Source organism: Coregonus lavaretus, assembly GCF_964263955.1.
Source record: "Coregonus lavaretus genome assembly, chromosome: 8".
NCBI classification, from domain to species: Eukaryota; Metazoa; Chordata; class Actinopteri; order Salmoniformes; family Salmonidae; genus Coregonus; species Coregonus lavaretus.
In genome coordinates this window covers 29258805-29285123 of record NC_139995.1, presented here as the reverse complement: position 1 = coordinate 29285123, position 26319 = coordinate 29258805, and the positions used below count along the sequence as shown (strand labels likewise).

At 44.9% G+C, this 26319-nt stretch overlaps 1 protein-coding gene across 1 annotated transcript in view; it reads right to left on the bottom strand.

Moving 5' to 3' along the window:
- LOC311133671 (cadherin EGF LAG seven-pass G-type receptor 2-like) overlaps positions 1 to 26319 on the bottom strand; it is a gene marked incomplete at both ends in the record, with an annotated part of 91818 nt that overhangs the window by 143 nt on the left and 65356 nt on the right. Inside the window, 25 exons of the mRNA XM_084167204.1 lie at positions 1266 to 1488; positions 1607 to 1849; positions 2390 to 2551; positions 2717 to 2805; positions 3055 to 3185; positions 3420 to 3530; positions 3624 to 3750; positions 4042 to 4124; positions 4279 to 4391; positions 4519 to 4693; positions 4940 to 5140; positions 5349 to 5472; positions 5626 to 5793; positions 8951 to 9275; positions 11037 to 11220; positions 11391 to 11600; positions 11980 to 12074; positions 12314 to 12415; positions 15926 to 16109; positions 16308 to 16428; positions 16666 to 16807; positions 16952 to 17126; positions 17258 to 17371; positions 18655 to 18834; positions 23340 to 23506. Of these exons, the coding sequence (XP_084023330.1) occupies positions 1266 to 1488; positions 1607 to 1849; positions 2390 to 2551; positions 2717 to 2805; positions 3055 to 3185; positions 3420 to 3530; positions 3624 to 3750; positions 4042 to 4124; positions 4279 to 4391; positions 4519 to 4693; positions 4940 to 5140; positions 5349 to 5472; positions 5626 to 5793; positions 8951 to 9275; positions 11037 to 11220; positions 11391 to 11600; positions 11980 to 12074; positions 12314 to 12415; positions 15926 to 16109; positions 16308 to 16428; positions 16666 to 16807; positions 16952 to 17126; positions 17258 to 17371; positions 18655 to 18834; positions 23340 to 23506 (3949 nt within the window). The remainder of the gene's footprint in view (positions 1 to 1265; positions 1489 to 1606; positions 1850 to 2389; positions 2552 to 2716; positions 2806 to 3054; positions 3186 to 3419; positions 3531 to 3623; positions 3751 to 4041; positions 4125 to 4278; positions 4392 to 4518; positions 4694 to 4939; positions 5141 to 5348; positions 5473 to 5625; positions 5794 to 8950; positions 9276 to 11036; positions 11221 to 11390; positions 11601 to 11979; positions 12075 to 12313; positions 12416 to 15925; positions 16110 to 16307; positions 16429 to 16665; positions 16808 to 16951; positions 17127 to 17257; positions 17372 to 18654; positions 18835 to 23339; positions 23507 to 26319) is intronic.

Here is a 26319-nt window from a genome sequence, read left to right as displayed (position 1 = left end):
TGAATGAGAATGTTTCACACACACAGTACGTACACACAGTGTGAGAGGTGATAACCACATATGGGATTCTTATTTTGGTTGTAAGGAGTGAAGGATGCTGAATGATCCAACGACATGAAGACAGTGATCCTGATTTCAAATGAGGATCAAGTACTTCAGTGAATAAAATTAAAGAATAAGAATCTATGGTTTTTGGAGAGAGAGAGGACAGAGAAGGGTGGTTAGAAAGCAACAAGACTCTGCACTGTAGAAACTCTTCATAATAAAATGATATTGCCTCACAATTAAAGTTGCAATCTGCAGTTGCTGCATACATTTTTTGGACCTATAAATTAATGATATAACTTAGAAATGCCTCGTACCCCATCAGAACCCAAAATATAAGCTTGTTTTAATCCAATGTTTTTGAACAAAGTAAATGTTAACAAACACTATATAGCCTCACAACATAGTTAAAACTATAATTTTGATATCTTGGATGGTCAGTCCTTGCATCCATAGCTCTATCTATGAATTTGAGAGTGGTTACATTTCTCCAGCCCCATCCCTCATCTTTTTTACAAAACAGGTGCGGGGAGAACGCTTTGTTATTGTTGACTGCTGATTGGCACTTTAAAGCCACTTGTTTCTAGCAGTTTGTATAATGGTAGCGAACAAAGCTAAAAAAAAAAAGTGTTAATATACAATCTAACTTGTTGAAATGAGCTTTTACCAAGTCCCTCTGTTTATGGAACTAACAGTATTTTGAAAATACAGTATTTTGTTCCCAATAGAATAAAATCACCTGATCATGGAAGTTGTTTGAGATCTTTCCACATTGGTGTCTGAGCTCATTGATGAGAATGTGACGGTACTGTATGTATTGGACTATTGACAAGCCAGCATGCTAACATCAACACTACATAGTCAGAGGAGGACAGGGGACTACACACAATGGTGTGGGGGAGACGACACATACTGAAGACAGCAGCAAGATACATTCAGTGGGACATCAATTCTCACACATCAACCTGGCAGACTGTTAAACAGAAAATATAACATACTGTATCCAGCAACACATAAAGCAACATTTAAATAAATAAGTACTGAGAAATCTCTTAACTTCCATCTAAGGGCTGTTGCTTTGATTATATGACATTGTGTTGTACTGTATGAGTTGATGTGTTTGTGATCTATTCTGGGTTGTGTTCAGACAGATTGGTGTATTCTGGGTATTATGCTTGGACCTGGGTCATGTTTGGTGCTCTGTGTTGGATGACACTCACTCTGATCCTGACGAGTCACCGTCCACTGTTCCCGCCTTGATGCTCATGGCGACACCATTCAGCTGATCTGGTAGGCTGGGCTTGGCCCGGCCCCCTCGGCGCTCACCGGAGGAGGAGCCCTGAGAGGAGGCATGGCCCGGAGCGTTCTTCGACAGCTCGTTATGGATGCGGTTGATACCATTTCTCTCCGCGATGGGGGAGAGCTGTTTCTTCTTCAGGATTCCTGTATGTGAAAAGACACATCCTCTCATAAACAATTCCAATGTTCTGGAAAGCCCACCCCTACAAAGATATAAAGTTGAACTAACAACAACATGTGGATGTTTGGGTTTGTTGCTGACCTTTCTGTGGGAGTGCATGGAGGTTGGGCTGACTGGGAAGTAGCAGCATCACGTTGTCCTTCCCATAGCTCTCTGCCTTGTCCCCTGGCCTTTCGTCTGACATGCCTCGGTTGTCCCGGGTCTGGCCCAGCTCAGGGTTGGCCAGAGACTGTGCCTTCAGCCTGTCTGCTCCCCCGAGGCCCTCACTGTCGCTGGCTGTCGTCACATACTCCCCTGGCCAGAACAGCTTACTCAGGTTGTTATCTGGGGAACAACCAGACACAACTTTAAGACTACATCTTACATGCTTGATGCATTAAATCATGGTGTAAGCTGTGGTCTTTCAAGACCATAATCTGGTCATGTAAGTCTTATTAATAGATGTTTAAGTAAGATTCATAACATTCATGTATTGCTCAGAAGTGGATTTATTTACTCCCGGACAACTGTATACAGTGTAGGTGTAGTCTATTGAAGGGATGTCTGGTATGTGTGTGCTGTTTGGGTGTGGTGAACTGTTTAAACAGAAGTGTGGGAGCAGTCTTATCAAGAAGGTGTGATGCCAAATCTTACAACGCCTGGATAGGTATTTTACGTATCAGCTAACCACATCATATGTTATAGCAATCTGATGCCCAACAGCAGTCTATGACGTGGCACGCAACCACTGGTTGATGCATGCAACGTCTAAGCAGGGGGAACACGACCACCATGTTGGTGTGGTCTACTGGGTGTGAGGGAGTGAGGTCGTATAGAGATTATATTGTGTGGGTGACTGGGCTGATTATAGGTGTGAGGTCATACCATGAGGGTGTGGTCTCTTGGACACGTTGGAGGCCATGCTTTCCCAGCATTCCTCTGGTGGGTAGGGCCCCTCCTCCTCGCTGTCAGAGGAGTGTGTGGAGGCGTATGAGCCGCTCTGGTCGTCCTCCAGAGATAGGTCACTGTCCGAGTCCGAGTCGTGATCTGTGGTTGTTGCACAAACACATGTTAAGATGATGACCAATGAGAATTGCACAGATATATATATATTTTTTATACATATATTAACCATATGAAATGAACCCTCTGTATGCCTCTCTGCTAAAGGCAGTCACAGTGATCCTAATGACATTAGAATGGGAGACCTACCATCTAAATGCTCTTTAGTTTGATGGAAGAGTGAGCCGTGCTCATTCAGAGCGATGTGTGCCTGGCTGTTATTCAGGCCACTATCATCCCTGAAAAACACAACAGGACTTGTAACAGGACATAAACGTACAAACATAAAGCCCTCATCTCCTCAATGAAAGTTACTATGTGGATCTGAAAGGGCTGTTCTACTGTTTTACAGTACATAATGGACCATCATAAAACACACTTTTTCAATGAATTTGTAAAGCACACTTTTTTCTAGCACACAATGATGCAGGAGGCCCTGAACAGCGTGTGTCCATGGGGCCTGTTATGTCCCTCTGGGCTTGCTGTACCTGAGGACAAAGGGGACGTAGCTCTGCTGGCTCTTGCCGCTCTGTAGGGTGCCGTTCAGAGACACACTGGAGTCTCCAAACGGCAGGTGGTACAGTCTGCCATCCATGTAGCTGGTGTTACAGTTATATGACTGGAGGAGGAGGATGAGGAGAGGGAGAAAATAGGAGAGGTATGAGTTAATAGGCAATAATTCATCATACCAAATTCTGTTTTATTTGTTTGATGCTTTAGTTAATGTCCTTGGTAATAAAAGGCCAAACCTAAATGCCATGATATGGAGGCCTTCACTGGAAATAGCTGTACTAGTTCCTGTTCTACTAAGACCTTGGAAGACTGGTATCCCTATATAGTGGGAGAGACTCACAGAGGGCTTGGACTTGATCATGTGATCTGGGCGCTTGCGGCTGCAGCAGTAGCGCATGGCGTTCCTGGCCTCCTTGTTGAAGACGATGCGGAAGAAGAAGATGAAGGGACCCTGGAAGGATAGACCAAACGAAGAGGAGGTCAAAGAAACCAATGGAGCAAGGATACTGATTCCTGGTACAAATGAGAGAAAAAAAGTGTTTACCTGGAGACAGTTGAATCCAGCAAACAAGTAGTGGAAGATGATCATGTCACTGTTGACTGAGAGTATAGCTAACAGACATGTTACAGTGACCAGGAGGAGAACCCCACACGCAGTCCTCAGCCCAGAGCTACACACACACACACACACACAGGTTAGATGAGAACACCACAAAGGTTACATTAGGATAAGTGCGTTTTCAGAGTTGATAGAAATATGTTTTTGGCCTTTATGAGCCAACAACATCAACAGTTTAGTGAATTGGCAGCTTCACTCTCAATTCAATGAGACAATGCACACTCTTGTGGTGCCTAAAGTGCTGTAGTCATGTTTCCTTGGGGTACAACAGCATGCCTGTGTTAATGACAGAATGAGTGTAGTTTCCCTAGTGTTTTTATTCAGGCAGCGGCAGGACACTCACACAGGGGGCTCTTTCTTCTCAAAGCTGTGGTGTCTTATGGAGCAGGATACTCTGGAGGCCAGGATGTACATGAAGATGTTCATCTGGAAAACACAAAACACAATCAAACAATGTATTAATGCACCATAATAATACATAATAAGCTACTGATATTGAACACAAACTACACAAAGATTACACACCACATCATATGAATATAATATAATACACTGTATTAGAGAGGTGGAGTGTACTCACAGACACCACCATGGCGATGGGCCCTGCCAAACTCCAGATCAGAGTGTCGTACATGGACAGCCAGCAGAAGTCTGGGTTCCCATAACCCTCTGGGTCCAGTCCGACCGCCAGGCCTGGACAACACAACAAACAAACACTAGTAACTATAAAATAACTACAGTCTAACTGGATACATGATGAGTTGGCATTGTGTGTCTGTGTGTTTGTGTATGCAAGCGTGTGTGTGTGTATTGTTCAGACCTGTGATAAAGGCCGGCACGCCCCAGCCGATCATGTAGTAAAAGCGCATGGGTCCGTAGTTGATGTCTCGTATTTCACTCAGCATGCGGTAGACATGTAGGCCCTCCAGGAAGAGCCAGGAGAAGGTGCACAGGTAGAAGAAATGCAGCAGGATGGCGATGATTGTGCACACGAACTAGACACACAGACAGAGACAGAGACGTAGAGAGAGAGAGAGCGCTTATTATACTGGATATGACAGGGCTCAAAATGGGCTGAATGTTTTGCTTATTTTTTTCCATTGTTTTGAATCAGATCCATATGTCAGACACCCATTCCAAATATAAATGAAAGGAAAGGTAGGATATTGAAAGTGATGTTGCTGAACGGAGGTAGAGAGGGACAAAGGTAGACAGAGAATAACTTTGTTCCAGTAGTTTACCGGGTTGTCTGCCAGGTTAATACCCAGGATGAAGATGAGTTCGGAGATGAAGAGGGCGGTGGCTCCATTGTTGATGATGCTGGTCTTGTTGCAGTGCATGGCCCGCAGGCAGAGGAGGAAGAGGGTGGTGAGGAAGAGGAAGACCAGGGTCACACCCACCGTGCTCCACGTCACCAGCTTCACCGGCAGGATCTCACCGTTCTGAGAAGGAAGAGAGGAAGAAGTGGTTTTTTTGGTCGTTATAGTGAACAAGACCACTTTTGGGTGTGGCCTGTGGTCTATTGAGGTATCTATGTAAAGTTTACAATGTGAAGTCTATATGGAGTAGTTTTGTAGTGTTGTATGAAATGTTAGGTCTGAAAGTATGAGGGGAGTGTTGTGTTGTGTTGTGTTGTGTAGCCTCTCTCACCTCTCTCCTGGAGACATCCATGAGGACAGCGAAGCTGGTCATGTGGTAACACTGGCAGCTGATGTGAGTGTTGTTCCTGAACACCACCTCACAGCCTTTAGCTGACCAGCCTCCGTTCCCCGCTCTGACAAACACAAACAACAGTCAAACAATGCAATAGTCAAACAATGCAATGGTGGATTAATTGGTTTCAACCTAATCCCTTATAGAGCCTTTGTAAAACCTTTGTTTCTACAGCTCAAAGTTGAAATAGCTAGTGTGTGTGTGTGTAACTCACAGTATGGAGTGGTTCCAGAAGACACAGATGGGTTTGGAGCGGTCCTCGGTGGTGACCATGCGGAACTGCACAGTGATTGGTTTGTCCAGCGTGTGCTGCAGCAGCTCCTCGTTGTCATGGACCGTGATGCTGACCACCGGGGTGTTGATGACCGGACGCTTGGGCACCCTAGTGGACGTCACACAAAACCATCATTAAATAATACTTCAGCATAGAAGACAGCAACCTTGACACTCCTATACTTTACCATCTTTCTCTTCCTCCCTTAACCCCTACAAACACATACAGTACCAGTCAAAAGTTTGGACACACCTACTCATTCAAGGGTTTTTCTTTATTTTTACTATTTTCGACATCGTAGAATAATAGTTAAGACATCAAAACTATGAAATAACACATATAGAATCATGTAGTAACCAAGAAAGTGTTAAACAAATCAAAATATATTTTAGATTTTAGATTCTTCAAAGTAGCCACCCTTTGCCTTGATGACAGCTTTGCACACTCTTGGCATTCTCTCAACCAGCTTCACCTGGAATGCATTTCAATTAACATGTGTGCCTTGTTTAAAGTTAATTTGTGGAATTTATTTCCTTCTTAATGTGTTTGAGCCAATGAGTTGTGTTGTGACAAGGTAGGGTTGGTATACAGAAGATAGCCCTATTTGGTAAAAGACCAAGTCCATATTATGGCAAGAACAGCTGAAATAAGCAAAATAAAACGACAGTCCATCATTATGTTAAGACATGAAGGTCAGGCAATCTGGAACATTTCAAGATCTTCAAGTGCAGTCGCAAACACCATTATGAAACTGGCTCATGAGGACCGCCACAGGAAAGGAAGACCCAGAGTTACCTCTGCTGCAGCAGATAAGTTCTTTAGAGTTACCAGCCTCAGAAATTGCAGCCCAAATACAGTTTAAGTCGGAAGTTTACATACACCTTAGCCAAATACATTTAAACTCAGTTTTTCACAATTCCTGACATTTAATCCTAGTACAAATTCCCTGTCTGTAGGTCAGTTAGGATCACCACTTTATTTTAAGAATGTGAAATGTCAGAATAATAGTAGAGAGAATGATTTATTTCAGCTTTTAGATTTACATACACTTAGGTTAGAGTCATTAAAATTTGTTTTTCAACCACTCCACAAATTTCTTGTTAACAAACTATCGTTTTGGCAAGTGGGTTAGGACATATACTTTGTGCATGACACAAGTAATTTTTCCAACAATTGTTTACAGACAGATTATTTCACTTATAATTCACTGTATCACAATTCCAGTGGGTCAGAACTTTACATACACAAAGTTGACTGTGCCTTTAAACAGCTTGGAAAATTCCAGAAAAGGATGTCATGGCTTTAGAAGCTTCTGATAGGCTAATTGACATAATTTGAGTCAATTGGAGTTGTACACCTGTGGATGTATTTCAAGGCCTACCTTCAAACTCAGTGCCTCTTTGCTTGACATCATGGGAAACTCTAAAGAAATCAGCAAAGACCTCAGAAATTTTTTTGTAGACCTCCACAAGTCTGGTTCATCCTTGGGAGCAATTTCCAAACACCTGACAGTACCACATTCATCTGTACAAACAATAGTACGCAAGTATAAACACCATGGGACCATGCAGCCGTCATACCGCTCAGGAAGGAGACGCGTTCTGTCTCCTAGAGATGAACGTACTTTGGTGCGAAAAGTGCTAATCAATCCCAGAACAACAGCAAAGGACCTTGTGAAGATGCTGGAGGAAACAGGTACACAAGTATCTATATCCACAGTAAAACGAGTCCTATATCGACATAACCTGAAAGGCCGCTCAGCAAGGAAGAAGCCACTGCTCCAAAACCGCCATTAAATGCCAGACTACGGTTTGCAACTGCACATGGGGACAAAGATCGCACTTTTTGGAGAAATGTCCTCTGGTCTGATGAAACAAAAATAGAACTGCTTGGCCATAATGACCATCGTTATGTTTGGAGGAAAAAGGTGGTAGCTTGCAAGCCGAAGAACACCATCCCAACCGTGAAGCACAGGGTGTCACGGTTTCGGCCGAGGCTGCTCCTCCTCCTTGTTCGGGCAGGCTTCGGCGGTCGTCGTCCCCGGAGTACTAGCTGCCACCGTTGTATGTTATCGATGTTTGTTTGGTTTTGTCTTAGTTGTACACCTGTTCCCGTTTAGTGTTAATTATGTGTCCTATAAGTTCTCGTTTTGTTAGTCGTGTGTTGTGTGTAATTGTCCGCCTGTCAGCAGGTGCCGTATTGTTTTGCTCCATTGTTTTGGAGAGTTTCGCACTTGTGTGCGCACTTATTTGTATTTTCGGTGTTTATGCACGGTGTGCGTAATCGCTCGCCTCCGGGCTCTTTTGAGGCCCGTTTGTATTTGCTTGATCGTCTACTAAAGTGTGTTGGACAAAGCTTCTGTGTCCTGCGCCTGATTCCTGCACCACATCCACATTCAGCTATTCCTGACACAGGGTGGCAGCATCATGCTGTGGGGGTGCTTTACTGCAGGAGGGACTGGTGCACTTCACAAAATAGATGGCATCATGAGGAAGGAAAATTATGTGGATATATTGAAGCAACATCTCAAGACATCAGTCAGGAAGTTAAAGCTTGGTCGCAAATGGTCTTCCAAATGGACAATGACCCCAAACTTCCAAAGTTGTGGCAAAATGGCTTAAGGACAACAAAGTCAAGGTATTGGAGTGGCCATCACAAAGCCCTGACCTCAATCCTACAGAACATTTGTGGGCAGAACTGAAAAAGCGTGTGCGAGCAAGGAGGCCTACAAACCTGACTCAGTTACACCAGCTCTGTCAGGAGGAATGGGCCAAAATACACCCAACTTATTGTGGAAAGCTTGTGGAAGGCTACCCGAAACGTTTGACCCAAGTTAAACAATTTAAAGTCAATGCTACCAAATACTAATTGAGTGTATGTAAACTTCTGACCCATTGGGAATGTGATGAAATAAATAAAAGCTGAAATAAGTCATTCTCTCTACTATTATTCTGACATTTCACATTCTTAAAATAAAGTGGTGATCCTAACTGACCTAAGACAGGGAATTTTTACTAGGATTAAATGTCAGGAATTGTGAAAAACTGAGTTTAAATGTATTTGGCTAAGGTGTATGTAAACTTCCAACTTCAACTGTACATACACACACACACGTAACTCCACCTGGCCTATCTGAGGGAAAGGTAGACCCATGACCATATTATAACCAATACGTATCCAATGGTTTTAGATCTATATGAAGTATCTAGAGGTAGAGGGGCTAGGGGTCAATATGGAATCAGATCTCAATCTCTCTCTATCCCACCTCAGACTCCTCTTATCAGGGTCGTAGCTCTCAGGCAGCAGCGAGGCCAGGCTGTGGAAGATGATCACACTAGCGATGGCCTCCTGCTCGGGGTCGTCAGGACCTCTATGGCGCCTCTTCCTGTTGGACGTGTGGTTCCTCAGGGAGGGTTCTGGGAAGGTGTCCAGGTGGGGGTGGCCCTTGGTCTCCACGGGCGGCTCGAAGACGGAGTCCGGGAGGGTGACGGCCGTCTCCTGGTCCTGAGGCCTCAGCCCTCTCAGAGACTGGTAGCGAGGGAGCTTGGCTCCGGCAAAGTTCATCTTCTGGAGGCGATCTACTGAGATGACTGTGGAGAGAACACACACAACACAGGTAGGGTAGGTTAGACAAACCACAACAAAGAGATAAATGGTTAGATCAGGTTAATCCTTCAACGCTCCTGGAAGAATAATGAACACATACAGTGAGGGAAAAAAGTATTTGATCCCCTGCTGATTTTGTAAGTTTGCCCACTGACAAAGAAATGATCAGTTTATAATTTTAATGGTAGGTTTATTTGAACAGTGAGAGACAGAATAACAACAACAAAATCGAGAAAAACGTATGTCAAAAATTGTATAAATTGATTTGCATTTTAATGAGGGAAATAAGTATTTGACCCCCTCTCAATCAGAAAGATTTCTGGCTCCCAGGTGTCTTTTATACAGGTAACGAGCTGAGATTAGGAGCACACTCTTAAAGGGAGTGCTCCTAATCTCAGTTTGTTACCTGTATAAAAGACACCTGTCCACAGAAGCAATCAACCAATCAGATTCCAAACTCTCCACCATGGCCAAGACCAAAGAGCTCTCCAAGGATGTCAGGGACAAGATTGTAGACCTACACAAGGCTGGAATGGACTACAAGACCATCGCCAAGCAGCTTGGTGAGAAGGTGACAACAGTTGGTGCGATTATTCGCAAATGGAAGAAACACAAAAGAACTGTCAATCTCCCTCGGTCTGGGGCTCCATGCAAGAACTCACCTCGTGGAGTTGCAATGATCATGAGAACGGTGAGGAATCAGCCCAGAACTACACGGGAGGATCTTGTCAATGATCTCAAGGCAGCTGGGACCATAGTCACCAAGAAAACAATTGGTAACACACTACACCGTGAAGGACTGAAATCCTGCAGCGCCCGCAAGGTCTCCCTGCTCAAGAAAGCACATATACAGGGCCGTCTGAAGTTTGCCAATGAACATCTGAATGATTCAGAGGAGAACTGGGTGAAAGTGTTGTGGTCAGATGAGACCAAAATCGAGCTCTTTGGCATCAACTCAACTCGCCGTGTTTGGAGGAGGAGGAATGCTGCCTATGACCCCAATAACACCATCCCCACCGTCAAACATGGTGGTGGAAACATTATGCTTTGGGGGTGTTTTTCTGCTAAGGGGACAGGACAACTTCACCGCATCAAAGGGACGATGGACGGGGCCATGTGCCGTCAAATCACACAGCCAAGGCAACAAAGGAGTGGCTCAAGAAGAAGCACATTAAGGTCCTGGAGTGGCCTAGCCAGTCTCCAGACCTTAATTCCATAGATAATCTGTGGAGGGAGCTGAAGGTTCGAGTTGTCAAACGTCAGCCTCGAAACCTTAATGACTTGGTGAAGATCTGCAAAGAGGAGTGGGACAAAATCCCTCCTGAGATGTGTGCAAACCTGGTGGCCAACTACAAGAAACGTCTGACCTCTGTGATTGCCAACAAGGGTTTTGCCACCAAGTACTAAGTCATGTTTTGCAGAGGGGTCAAATACTTATTTCCCTCATTCAAATGCAAATCAATTTATAACATTTTTGATATGTGTTTTTCTGGATTTTGTTGTTGTTATTCTGTCTCTCACTGTTCAAATAAACCTGCCATTAAAATTATAGACTGATCATGTCTTTGTCAGTGGGCAAACGTACAAAATCAGCAGGGGATCAAATACTTTTTTCCCTCACTGTATGTTCCAGTTTATAAACAGTCTACATCATATTGTGTATTTCTCTAACTTATTTTGCATTAAGTGAAAATCATCGCTCCCATATGTTTCAACAATGGCATACCACAGAATACCACTCTTACCTATGTGTGGAGTGATGATGGTGAAGGGGCTGAGGTAGGTCTTCCTCATGTTCTGTGCCAGGATGTTGGCGTACTCCTCATACTGGCGCAGTAGGGCCGCCGTGCCCCCCTCCGTCTGCTGGATCAGCTCCCAGTGTGGCCGTGTGCCCGGGGACAGGATGGCACTGCCCACCCGCACCAGGTTCTGATAGAGGGAGGAGGGCAGGGGGTAAGATAGACAGACTGGCATAGGGTGGTGTTAGGCAAATGTTGTGTGATGTCATCTACAGAGTTTATCTGAGATTTATGTTGTACTGTGTCATGTAGTATTATGCTGTGCGTTACACTGTGCTGTGTAGTGTATTATTGTGTTACCTCAGTGAAGTGGACGTCCTGTGTGGCGGTCAGGCTGAAGCCCTGCTGGTGGCTCTCGTACTGCAGTAGGCTCTGGGTGAGGCGGTAGGCCACCTTCACATCACTGCCGTAGTACTCCACTGTGTGCAGCGTGGCGTTGGCCAACATGGCTGCAGTCTGCTGGACACGCCCAGAGTCCAGGAAAGACATGTTACGGGCCAGCTTCTCCGACTGGACCAGAGAGAGAGAGAACATTCTTTAAGCACCATTTTACACTTTTGATGAGATATGTATACAGTACCAGTCAAAAGTTTGGACACACCAAGGGTTCAAGGGTTTTTCTTTATTTTTACTATTTTCTACATTGTAGAATAATAGTGAAGACATCAAAACTATTAAATAACACATATAGGTGTGTCCAAACATTTGACTGGTACTGTGTGTGTGTATATATATATATATATATATATATTGTAAAAGAGACCTTGGTCTCAATGCCTGTTACAATAAAGATAAAATAAAAAGGCTCATCATTCAACTTAATAGCATATGTCACTGAAGTGAATTGATCCATATAAATGTGAGCTAGCTCTAGAGGAGCTGTACACACCAGGGCCTTGAGTTTGGTGAAGGTGACAGAGGTACAGTTGAAGAGGTTGGGGGGCAGCCATCCCTTGTGTTCATCACAGTGGCGGATAGCTGTGCCTGAGAGAGAAAGAGAGAAGGAGGGAATGTGCATGAGGCAGACAGAAGGAGAGTTTCAACCATTCCATTATAGTACGGTACTTACAGTATATACTATTTATTTATTTATTTTACCTTTATTTAACTAGGCAAGTCAGTTAAGAACAAATTCTTATTTACAATGACGGCCTACACCTACTATATAGTATACTACATTCCATTATAGTATGGTAATTAGCTAAGCCACTGAGTCATCGTACCGATAGATCCCTTGGGACAGGAGACGGCTGCAGGGAGACCAAACTTAGTCCTGGGCCACCAGATCCCTGCCTCTATCGCCTGGGGACAACTGTCATAGATCACTGAGAGAGGGGGATAGAAAGAGAGAGGGAGAGAAAGAGGGAGAGAAGGAAAGCTGATCCAATTAATTGTCCAGGTGTAACATATGACAGATAATTAATGATTAAAGCTGCAATATGTAACTTTTTGGGCGACCCAACCAAATTCACATAGAAATGTGAGTTATAGATCTGGCATTCTCATTGAAAGCAAGTCTAAGAAGCAGTAGATCTGTTTGTGCACTATTTGTTATGCTTCCCGTTCTTAAGTTTTGTTTTTGCGTCTTTTACTTTCGTTTTTTTACACCAGCTTCAAAACAGCTGAAAATACAATATTTGTAGTCATTGAAAATATATGTAACAGAGGTTTAGATTGTACAATGATTTTCTGTACATGTTTTGTCACATAAACTGAACTCAAATTGTATTTGTCACATGCGCCGAATACAACAGGTGTAGGTAGACCTTAGTAAAATGCTTACTTACAAGCCCTTAACCAACAATGCAGTTTTAAGAAAAATAAGTGTTAAGTAAAAAATAGATTAAAATATAAAAAAAATGGTAAAATAACAGTAGCGAGGCTATATACAGGGGGTACCGGTACAGAGTCAATGTGTGGGGGCACAGGTTAGTCGAGGTAATTGAGGTAATATGTACATGTAGGTAGAGTTAAAGTGACTATGCATAGATAATAAACAGAGAGTAGCAGCAGCGTAAAGGAGGGGGTGGGGGGAGGGGGGGACAATGCAAATAGTCCGGGTAGCCATTTGATTAGCTGTTCAGGAGTCTTATGGCTTGGGGGTAGAAGCTGTTAAGAAGTCTTTTGGACCTAGACTTGGCGCTCCGGTACTGCTTGCCGTGCGGTAGCAGAGAGAACAGTCTATGACTAGGGTTGCTGGAGTCTTTGACAATTTTTAAGATCTTCCTCTGACACCGCCTGGTATAGAGGTCCTGGATGGCAGGAAGCTTGTCCCCAGTGATGTACTGGGCCGTACGCACTACCCGCTGTACTGCCTTGCGGTCGGAGGCCGAGCAGTTGCCATACCAGGCAGTGATGCAACCAGTCAGGATGCTCTCGATGGTGCAGCTGTAGAACCTTTTGAGGATCTAAGGACCCATGCCAAATCTTTTCAGTCTCCTGAGGGGGAATAGGCTTTGTCGTGCTCTCTTCACGACTGTCTTGGTGTGTTTGGACCATGATAGTTCGTTGGTGATGTGGACACCAAGGAACTTGAAGCTCTCAACCTGTTCCACTACAGCCCTGTCAATGAGAATGGGGGCGTGCTCAGTCCTCTTTTTCCTGTAGTCCACAATGATCTCCTTTGTCTTGGTCACGTTGAGGGAGAGGTTGTTATCCTGGCACCACACGGCCAGGTCTCTGACCTCCTCCCTATAGGCTGTCTCATCGTTGTCGGTGTTCAGGCCTACCACCGTTGTGTCGTCGGCAAACTTAATGATGGTGTTGGAGTCAGAGTACACGTCCTGGTAATCCGTCTGGCCCTGCGGCCTTGTGAATGTTGACCTGTTTAAAGGTCTTACTCACATCGGCTACGGAGAGCGTGATCACACAGTCGTCCAGAACAGCTGATGCTCTCATGCATGCTTCAGTGTTGCTTGCCTCGAAGCGAGCATAGAAGTAATTTAGCTCGTCTGGTAGGCTCGTGTCACTGGGCAGCCCAAGGCTGTGCTTCCCTTTGTAGTCTGTAATAGTTTGCAAGCCCTGCCACATCCGACGAGCGTCGGAGCCGGTGTACTACGATTCAATCTTAGTCCTGTATTGACGATTTGCCTGTTTGATGGTTCGTTGGAGGGCATAGCGGGATTTCTTATAAGCGTCTGGGTTAGAATCCCGCTCCTTGAAAGCGGCAGCTTTACCCTTTAGCTCAGTGCGGATGTTGCCTGTAATCCATGGCTTCTGGTTGGGGTATGTACGTACGGTCACTGTGGGGACGACGTCATCAATGCACTTATTGATGAAGCCAGTGACTGATGTGGTGTACTCCTCAATGCCATCGGAAGAATCACAGAACATATTCCAGTCTGTGCTAGCAAAACAGTCCTGTAGCTTAGCATCTGCGTTATCTGACCACTTCTTTATTGACCGAGTCACTGGTGCTTCCTGTTTTAGTTTTTGCTTGTAAGCAGGAATCAGGAGGATAGAGTTATGGTCAGATTTGCCAAATAGAGGGCGAGGGAGAGCTTTGTACGCGTCTCTGTGTGTGGAGTAAAGGTGGTCTAGAGTTTTTTTCCTCTGGTTGCACATTTAACATGCTGGTAGAAATTAGGTCAAACGGATTTAAGTTTACCTGCATTAAACATTTTACATTTTAGTCATTTAGCAGACGCTCTTATCCAGAGCGACTTACAGGAGCAATTAGGGTTAAGTGCCTTGCTCAAGGGCACAACGACAGATTTTTCACCTAGTTGGCTCGTGGATTAGAACCAGCGACCTTTCGGTTACTGGCACAACGCTCTTAACCACTAAGCTACCTAACCACTAAGTCTCCAGCCACTAGGAACGCCGCCTCTGAATGAGTGTTTTCCTGTTTGCTTATGGCCTTATACAGCTCATTGAGTGCGGTCTTAGTGCCAGCATCGGTTTGTGGTGGTAAATAGACAGCTACGAAAAATATAGACGATAACTCTCTTGGTAAATAGTGTGGTCTACAGCTTATCATGAGATACTCTATCTCAGGTGAGAAAAACCTTGAGACTTCCTTAATATTAGATTTCGTGCACCAGCTGTTGTTTACAAATATACACAGACCGCCACCCCTTGTCTTACCGGAGGCAGCTGTTCTATCTATGCAGCGTATTTCCCGCCAGCTGTATGTTATCCATGTCGTCGTTCAGCCACGACTCGTTGAAACATAAAATATTACAGTTTTTAATGTCCCGTTGGTAGGATATCCGTGATCGTAGTTCGTTTATTTTGTTATCCAATGGTTGTACGTTGGCTAATAGGACTGATGATAGAGGCAGATTACCCACTCGCCGTCGGATCTTTACAAGGCACCCCCACCTACGTCCCCGATATCTCTATCATGCGAATGACTAGGATTTGGGCCTTGTCAGGTGTCTGAAGAAAATCCTTCGCGTCCGACTCGTTAAAGAAAAAATCTTCGTCCAGTACGAGATGAGTAATCGCGAGATGAGTAATCGCTGTCCTGATATCCAGAAGCTCTTTTAGGTCATAAGAGACAGTGGCAGAAACACTATGTACAAATTAATTTACAAATAATGCGAAAACACACACAATAGCACAATTTGTTAGGAGCCCGTAAAACGGCAGCCATCTCCTCCGGCACCATTCTTAAATTGGGCAAACTATAAGAATTTTAGCAACCAGGAAATGGTAGAGCGATTTCTGCATGTTGCACCTTTAACGTTTGCTTGGCACAAAAAACACTTTTGAAAGGCCTTCTATAACCATGAATTTACTAAATTAGTGAACTAAATTAATCAGTCTGGACTACAGATACATTTCAACCATGATGCAGTTTTATGAAGCATGTAACGTATTGCAATGCTGACCTTCACAGCCGTTGGGCGACACCTCAGCAAAGGGGTTATCACAGCGGTCACACTGGCGCCCAATGACCCCTGGTTTACACTGGCACTGGCCGCTCTCCATCTCACACGCCCGCGAGAAGGAGCCCACTGGGTAACACTCACACAGCAGACACGCATCGCTGCCCTCTGGACGGTAGTGGTTATCCTGAGAAGAGGGAGCGGGATAGAGAGAGAGATAGAGGGGGAGGGAGCAGAAAAGGGAGGGAGGTAGGGGGAAAGGGATGAAAGAGGGAGAAGTACATTTTCCTTGTCATTGAAATACCATCCCACAGTGCAGTTTCATCCATCGCCCCTGTCCACTTCAAACATCCTGACATTGAGACTCAGTAGTCAGCTGGCTCACCTTGCAGCGGCACTCCCCACTGGTCTTGTTGCAGTCGGCATCGAAGCCCTTGTCTGTCTGACAGTCACAGGGACCACAGGTCTTATGTCCCCACCAACCCCTAGGACACGGCAGGTCAGTCCTGAGAAGGGACACACACAGTCAGAAACACGGACAACAGATACACAGACACACTCTGATAGTGTTCTTTATAGTGATATGGACCAAAAAGATAGATTGAGAAAACCAACACACAACTATCGGTGTATAACAAAGATTACCAGGAAGTGATGCAGACAATTACATTGATGGAAGTTACAATCTATCTGCAATATTAAAGCTGATCTACCCCCTAAAAAAAAAAAAAGGTTCTACTCACTTTTTCTCGCAGTACTGCCCAAAGTGGTTGCTGGGACAGTCACAAGTGTAGCCACGGGAGGAGCTAGCCTTCCTGGTGCAGGCTGATTGGTGCTCACAGGGGTTTAGCGCACATACGTCTATGCAGTTATCACCATAGTAACCTGACAGGTAAACAACAAAATAGAAATTCATAAGTTATGCATGGGAGGGATCAACGTAAGGCTACATGGTTGTATTATATGGTTGTAAAATTGAATTATGAAGATGAAGATGATGAAGAGGATGATGATGGTTGGCAGACTGACCGGTGAGGCAGGTGCAGGAGTGGCTGTCCCAGTCATCGCTGCAGTAGCTGTTGGAGGGGCAGGGGTTAGAGACACAGAGGTCTGGTACGCTGCAGCCCTGTTCCATGTTCACCCTCCTGGCCTGAGACATGCTGAGAGACACCGAGCTGGAGGAGGTCTCCCCCACAAGCAGACCCTAAGGAAAACACACAGCAGGGAGAACACACTCAGACACATGGACAGAAAATACAGTGTGAGTGTGTGTGTGTGTGTGTGTGTGTGTGTGTGTGTGTGTGTGTGTTTGTGAGTGACAAGAGGAGAACTGACCTGGACACAGCCACGGAAGCCATGTTGTATTTTCCCATCAGCCCCAGTGATGCCCCCGACACTCAGAGTATTGACCTTCGCCCCCTTCAGCTTAGTATCCACTTCCATACTGGCCTGGATAGGTAGATCAGATCACACACATTAGATACATTCATATACACTACCGTTCAAAAGTTTGGGGTCACTTAGAAATGTCCTTGTTTTAGAAAGAAAAGCAATATTTTTGACCATTAAAATAACATCAAATTGATCAGAAATACAGTGTAGACATTGTTGATGTTGTAAATGGCTATTGTAGCTGTAAACGGCTGATTTTTAATGGAATATCTACATAGGCGTACAGAGGCCCATTATCAGCAACCATCAGTCCTGTGTTCCAATGGCACGTTGTGTTTGCTAATCCAAGTTTATCATTTTAAAAGGCTAATTGATCATTAGAAAACCCTTTTGCAAATATGTTAGCACAGCTGAAAACTGTTGTGCTGATCAAAGAAGCAATAAAACTTCATTAAATAGTACCCGCAAAACACCAGTCTCAACGTTAACAGTGAAGAGGCGACTCCGGGATGCTGACCTTCTAGGCAGAGTTGCAAAGAAAAAGCCATATCTCAGACTGTCCATCTTAATCTTTTCTTTTTATTGGCCAGTCTGAGATATGGCTTTTTCTTCGCAACTCTGCCTAGAAGGTCAGCATCCCGGAATCGCCTCTTCACTGTTGATGTTGAGACTGGTGTATTGCTGGTACTATTTAATGAAGCTGCCAGTTGAGGACCTGTGAGGCGCCTGTTTCTCAAACTAGACACTCTAATGTATTTGTCCTCTTGCTCAGTTGTGCACCGGGGCCTCCCACTCCTCTTTCTATTCTGGTTAGAGCCAGTTTTCACTGTTCTGTGAAAGGAGTAGTACACAGAAGAAGGCCAGTTTTATTGATTCTTTAATCAGCACAACAATTTCAGCTGTGCTAACATAATTGCAAAAGGGTTTTCTAATGATCAATTATCCTTTTAAAATGATAAACTTGGATTAGCAAACACAACGTGCCATTGGAACACAGGACTGATGGTTGCTGATAATGGGCCTCTGTACGCCTATGTAGACATTCCATTAAAAATCAGCCGTTTCCAGCTACAATAGCCATTTACAACATTAACAATGTCTACACTGTATTTCTGATCAATTTGATGTTATTTTCATGGACAAAAAAATTGCATTTCTTTCGAAAACAAGGACATTTCTAATCTTTTGAACGGTATTGTACACTCAGCTGACTGGCTGTCTACATACTGGCCTAAGTACATAACACTATATTATAACTGCCCTGAATACATACATACTGCATTTCAATTAAATGTCATTAAAATACCGAAGCTACAGTCTGTCTTCTAACAGTGTCTCACCGTGTAGAGTCCGTGGTCGAAAGAGAGCACAGCCTTGTGTCTGGGAGCGCCCCCCGGGACACCCTTCAGCTCCAGCTGTAGATGGTGCCAGTCCCCGTCGTTCACAGTCACCTCCTCTACCCGGGACAGGGTGGAGTCCTCCCCCCTCTGCAGGCCCATCACCACACTGCCCCCCCGTAGCTAGAGAGAGAGAGAGAGAGAGAGAGAGAGAGAGAGAGAGAGAGAGAGAGAGAGAGAGAGAGAGTGGGAGGGAGAGAGAGAGAGTCAATTTGGCATGAGGGTCTGCTATACAAATTGATGGAAAGTGGGGTTGGGGGAAAAACATACGACATGATAAAATCCATGTACACAAACAACAAGTGTGCGGTTAAAATTGGCAAAAAACACACACATTTCTTTCCACAGGGCCGTGGGGTGAGACAGGGATGCAGTTTAAGCCCCACCCTCTTCAACATATATATCAACGAATTGGCGAGGGCACTAGAACAGTCTGCAGCACCCGGCCTCACCCTACTAGAATCTGAAGTCAAATGTCTTCTGTTTGCTGATGATCTGGTGCTTCTGTCACCAACCAAGGAGGGCCTACAGCAGCACCTAGATCTTCTGCACAGATTCTGTCAGACCTGGGCCCTGACAGTAAATCTCAGTAAGACAAAAATAATGGTGTTCCAAAAAAGGTCCAGTTGCCAGGACCACAAATACAAATTCCATCTAGACACCGTTGCCCTAGAGCACACAAAAAACTATACATACCTCGGCCTAAACATCAGCGCCACAGGTAACTTCCACAAAGCTGTGAACGATCTGAGAGACAAGGCAAGAAGGGCCTTCTATGCCATCAAAAGGAACATAAAATTTGACATACCAATTAGGATCTGGCTAAAAATACTTGAATCAGTTATAGAACCCATTGCCCTTTATGGTTCTGAGGTCTGGGGTCCGCTCACCAACCAAGAATTCACAAAATGGGACAAACACCAAATTGAGACTCTGCATGCAGAATTCTGCAAAAACATCCTCCGTGTACAACGTAAAACACCAAATAATGCATGCAGAGTAGAATTAGGCCAATACCCGCTAATTATCAAAATCCAGAAAAGAGCCGTTAAATTCTATAACCACTTAAAAGGAAGCGATTCCCAAACCTTCCATAACAAAGCCATCACCTACAGAGAGATGAACTTGGAGAAGAGTCCCCTATGTAAGCTTGTCCTGGGGCTCTGTTCACAAACACAAACAGACCCCACACAGCCCCAGGACAACAACAACAACAACACAACTAGACCCAACCAAATCATGAGAAAACAAAAAGAGAATTACTTGACACATTGGAAAGAACAAACAAAAAAACAGAGCAAACTAGAATGCTATTTGCCCCTAAACAGAGAGTACACAGTGGCAGAATACCTGACCGCTGTGACTGACCCAAACTTAAGGAACGCTTTGACTATGTACAGACTCAGTGAGCATAGCCTTGCTATTGAGAAAGGCCGCCGTAGGCAGACCTGGCTCTCAAGAGAAGACAGGCTATGTGCACACTGCCCACAAAATGAGGTGGAAACTGAGCTGCACTTCCTAACCTCCTGCCAAATGTATGACCATATTAGAGACACATATTTCCCTCAGATTACAGCGATCCACAAAGAATTCGAAAACAAACCCAATTTTGATAAACTCCCTTATCTACTGGGTGAAAAACCACAGTGTGCCATCACAGCTGCAAGAGAGAGAGGTGAGGGAATGCAGGAGAGAGAGAAATAACTTATTTAGTATGCATACGTCACATACTCACGGAGTCAGTGAGCTTTTCCTCTCCTCCATATCAGACAATCTATGGTAATACAGTAGTAAAGTAGTTTTAAAATAAACCAACTTTAAAATAGCTGCTGGACGGTTATGACTTCAAAAGAGGTACCTGACTAGACAAACACGACAGCTGCCATCTGAAAGGCCTGAAATGGCAGCTCTCAGATCTCAGGATAAGTAGTTTTTTAGTGGACAGGCTGTCTCAACACCATCAAATATTTAAAGTCATGCTGCTGCCCAGACAGCCAACAGGTGGAGCTTTACAACAACTAACCTACAGTCACTCAAGTTTTAAGTTTCAAGTTTTAATGTCACATGCACAAGTACAGTGAAATTCCTTTATTGCAAGCTCTAAACCCAACAATGCAGTAATCTATATCAATCTAGTACTAAAAATAACAAAGTAGAATAAAAACACACAAGAAATAAGAAACAAGAAGAACACAAGAAAGTAAGAAGGGATACTGAAGTGATAGAGGTAGATATGTATAGGGGTAAAGTGACTAGGCATCATCATAGTCTCCCGAGTGGCGCAGTGGTCTAAGGCACTGCATCGCAGTGCTAGCTGTGCCACTAGAGATCCTGGTTCGAATCCAGGCTCTGTCGTAGCCGGCCGTGACCGGGAGACCCATGGGGCGGCGCACAATTGGCCCAGCGTCGTCTAGGGTAGGGGAGGGAATGGCCGGCAGGGGATGTAGCTCAGTTTGTAGAGCATGGCGTTTGCAACGCCAGGGTTGTGGGTTCGATTCCCAAGGGGGGTATGGAAAATAAAAAATAAAATAAAATGTATGCACTAACTGTAAGTCGCTCTGGATAAGAGCGTCTGCTAAATGACTTAAATGTAAATGTAAATGCATCAGGATGTATGATAAACAGAGTAGCAGCAGCGTAAATGAAGATTGAATGTGAGTGTCTGTGTGTAGAGTCAGTATAAATGTGTGTGCATGTTATGTGTGTGTTGGAGTATCAGGGTCAACTCACATTGTCCGTGTTGCCATTTTGTTAGCTATTTAGCAGTCTTATGGCTTGGGGATAGAAGCTGTATAGGAGCCTATTGGTGTCAGACTTGATGCACCGGTACCACTTGACATGCAGAAGCAGAGAGAACAGTCTATGGCTTGGGTCTTTACCGATTTGCTGGGCCTTCCTTTCACACTGCCAAAAATATAGAGGTCCTCGATCGAGGGCGGTGCTGTTGCCATACCAAGCAGTGATGCAGCCAGTCAAGATACTCTCAATGGTGCAGCTGTATAACTTTTTAAGGATTCGAGGACCCATGCCAAACGTTGTCAACCTCCTGAGGGGGAAGAGGCGTTGTCGCGCCTTCTTCATGAATGTGTGCGTGTGTGTGGACCATTTTAAAGTCCTTATTGATTTGGACCTCGAACTTGAAGCTCTCGACCCGCTCCACTGCAGCCCCGTTGATGTGGGTGGTGGCGTGCTCGACCCCCCATTTCCTGTAGTCCAGGATCAGCTCCTTGGTCTTACTGACGTTAAGGGAGAGGTTGTTGTCTCAGCACCACACTGCCAGGTCACTGACCTCCTCCCTGTAGGCTGTCTCATCGTCACCAGTGATCAGGCCTACCACCGTCGAATCATCAGCAAACTTGATGATGGTGTTGGAATCGTGCGCAGGTGGGTGAACAGGGAGTACAGGACGGGACTAAGCACATACCCCTATGGGGCCCCCACGTTGAGGATGTTGCTGCCTACCCTTACTACCTGGGGTCGGTCTGTCAGGAAGTCCATCATCCAGTTGCAGAGAGAGGTGTTCAGTCCTAGGTTCCATGCTTGGTGACGAGCTTGGAGGGGACAATGGTGTTGAACGCTGAGCTGTAGTCAATGAACAGCATGTGAGCTGTTGGAGTCATGATGGGGTTACATGCTACAATGCACTGATCTACTCCAACACCACACTAAGGGGGAAACATGCATAATTGGATAAAAAAAGGAGTGAAAGAAAACAGCAATAATCCCTAGCAAAACGGAATGCGCAAAACCATTGGCTATGTTCTCTTTGCTTCAGAAGGGATCGAATTCTGTATAACTGTATGATATGCAGTATACTGTGTGTAATATATAATATGATGTGGCCTACAGTGGCCTGTGGTATACGCCTCTTATTTTACTTCCCTATTCATGGGTCATGTTATTGGAGGTGTATGTATGTGCCAGATTGAGGAGGGCTGATTTGTGATATTGCAGACCTGGCCTCTGCTGGCGTGAGATAGTCGGTAATAATAATAATAATAATACACTGTATTTATATAGCGCTTTTCAAGGATCCAAAGTCACTTTCCAGTTGTAGAAATAATCAAAACAATGCCAGGCTAAACCGAAGGAAGAAAAAAGATTAAACAAAGAGTAGGGAGTAGGGCTCAAGGAAGGGACAGTGTGATGGGTCAGTGCATGAGTGAGTGACCAGGTGTGTGAATTGTCCTACTGTGTTTCTCCCTCTCCTTCCTCACCCTCTTTTCTCGCTCTCTTTCTCCACCCCGCCACTCTGTTGCTCTGCAGCTGTTAATCTGGTATTACTCTGCCTGGTGTTTGGTCTAAAACATTTTGCGCGCAGTAACAATTCAATGAATGATTGAACCAGGAAATTCATTTTTATTTTTATTTTTAAACCTACTGTACTATTGTATACATCTAATTTGGTATTGTATTCAAGTTCACTTATGACACCTTGCTTAAGAGGTGGCAGCTCATTTTATCACAACTATGGCATTTATACGGTTTTTAATTGAGGCAGAGAGACCATCCATGTGTGTGTGAGAGCGTGTGGGTGGTTGTGAGGAGGGCGTGTGGGTGAGACCCTGTAGGGTGAGGTTATGTGGGCCGAGACAATGTGGAGTGAGTTAAGTGTGTTTTCTCTGTACCTGTAGGGTGAGGTTGTGGTGCTGTCCGGCGCTGACGTGCAGCAAGGTGGCACTAGGCTGGCGTGTGCGGAACATGAGCTCCACATGCCACGGAACGGTCACCACCGCCGCCAGGTTAGTCCACTGCAACAGGCTGTTACCCAGGAAACGCTGCGGGTTGGTCATCACTGCAACACACAACCAGAGAGAGGGGGATGAGGGATGAAGAGAAGGAGGGGGAAAGAGAGTGAGCGAGATAGCGAGATAGCAGGAGCGAGACAGATGGGTAGAGAGCGAGCGAGATAGCGAAATAGCCGGAGCGAGACAGATGGATAGAGAGCGAGCGAGAGAGATAGCGAGATAGCAGGAGCGAGACAGATGGGTAGAGAGCGAGCGAGATAGCGAAATAGCCGGAGCGAGACAGATGGATAGAGAGCGAGCGAGATAGCGAGATAGCGAGATAGCAGGAGCGAGACAGATGGGTAGAGAGCGAGCGAGATAGCGAGATAGCAGGAGCGAGACAGATGGGTAGAGAGCGAGAGAGATAGAGAGATAGCGAGATAGCAGGAGCGAGACAGATGGGTAGAGAGCGAGCGAGATAGCGAGATAGCAGGAGCGAGACAGATGGGTAGAGAGCGAGAGAGATAGAGAGATAGCAGGAGCGAGACAGATGGGTAGAGAGCGAGAGAGATAGCGAGATAGCAGGAGCGAGACAGATGGGTAGAGAGCGAGAGAGTGAATGAGGAAATGGCTGCTATCTAACAAACCGTTGGTGACATGTGACAGTGAGTCAGTACCACTCTCACGTAATATGTTCTGTGATCAAGTCTGAACAACCCAACTCCAATGACTGGCGGCCAGATTACTAGACAGTCTATGATGAATACAGAAAACATCTAATTAAAAAGTCAGTGGAATTAACACCTTGGGAGTCGCTATATGGGTATAACAGTATCTGTGGCAATTTGAAACTCGATAACCATTCAATAAACGAATACTGTACAAACACAGCCAGTAACAGGAGCCAAATACCACAGAGACTTCAACATGCCTCCTACCCCTATTTACATTTACATTTTTTTACATTTTAGTCATTTAGCAGACGCTCTTATCCAGAGCGACTTACAGGAGCAATTAGGGTTAAGTGCCTTGCTCAAGGGCACATCGACAGATTTTTCACCTAGTCGGCTCGGGGATTAGAACCAGCGACCTTTCGGTTACTGGCACAACGCTCTTACCCACTAAGCTACCTGCCGCCCTATTCACTAGTACTTGTGATGAGTGTCAGTCAGATAGCACTCAGGGGTGTGTGTGTGTGTTCACATGCATGTGTATCTGACCTGCAGTCTGTGCATTCTGACAGAGAGGCATTCTGTCCCTTCTTCATGTCAGAGAAAGAGAGGTACTAGTGACACTTTTAGCTGGGTGTTAGACATGTTTTTTCTCTTTCATTAGACCGTGGCACTCTTCACAGAGATGCAAAACACCCCAGTCACACAGACAGGCAACGTCCATCAAAAATTAATGACAAACCAAGCAGCAGCGCTAAGCCTGTCATTGGCTAGAGAGAGAGAGAGAGAGAGAGAGAGACCGAGAGAGAGAGAGAGACAGAGAGAGAGAGAGACCGAGAGAGAGAGAGAGACAGAGAGAGAGAGAGACCGAGAGACAGAGAGAGAGAGAGACAGAGAGAGAGAGAGAGAGAGAGAGAGAGAGAGAGAGAGAGAGAGAGAGAGAGAGAGAGAGAGAGAGACCAATGGATAGTGGTTGTTGTGCAGTCTGGCTCTGGTCTAAAGCTACAAAAATGTTTGAAACAGAATCCATGAAAAGGTTGATATTCTCAGTTCCTCACTGCAGTGTGTTAGGTCTCAATAGGGTCCAGATGAAAAGGTAAGTATACTCATGGGATTAACTATGAAAGTACTTTTTTATCCCCCATACTCATGTAGATCCAGAGTCAGCTGTGGTCAGAAAGGATGTGAGATGCCGGGGATTTGCTCCATGGTTATTAGCCGCCGATCCTATGACAAACTGTACGTTTAAAGGTTATATTTTGATTGTGATCTTTGTAGTAACGTTGAATAGTTAATGGCCTTGGTAGAACATTAACATTCATGCTATTGACACCCACTATCTAAAAAAGACCAGTAGCATGCTACTACACTACAGTACATTATGCTTTCCTCTCTCCCTCGCTTCTTGAGATGGAGTCACATGGGTTAACCTGCTGCACTCTGTTCTTCACCCTCCACTCTTCCCTCCCTCCACTCCACTCTTCCCTCCCTCCCTCCCTCCCTCCCTCCCTCCCTCCCTCCCTCCCTCCCTCCCACCACCTCTTACCCTTTCCCCATCCCTCTTTCATCATCCAGCCTCTCTGTCTCCCCTTAACTGTGAGAAAGAAGTGGTCCTTTATCACTGGATTTCACTCTAAACTAAAACAGGGATGCTTTTGGGTAATTGGCAATTTCTTTAGTAGTTTTCCCTTTTGTCTTCTCTCTCACTCTCTCCCTCTGTCCTCACATGGGGCCTCCCTCCCTCCCCCTCTCTCTTCAAGCTGTCCCAGCTTGTAAATCAGCAAGTCAAACAGCTGCAGAGCACAGAGGAGCTGAGACGAGAAATGGACACTAGTAATGCTGTTACATACACATAACCCTCTCAAACTGAAAAACTAAATACTTCACCTTAAACATGTCCGAGGTGTTATGTCAGAGTAAATGTTTAAACATATAGCTCTATTAAAATGTAATATGCTCCCTCATGACAGATTCATAAAAGCTTATGGCATATCACATCGCAGCTGTCATACACACAAATGGGACCCTCATAGATCCTTGTGAAATGGCTGGCATAAAACAGTAATACTCAGTATGCACAACAGGCTTACGAAACCATCATGTTAGCAAAATAAAATATGACTGGCTTTATCTGTGCCAGGAAAGAGCCAATGCTAAAAGGATGAAGAGCTTACTTCAGTTATTTAGAGCTCTGCCAATTCCCTCTACGC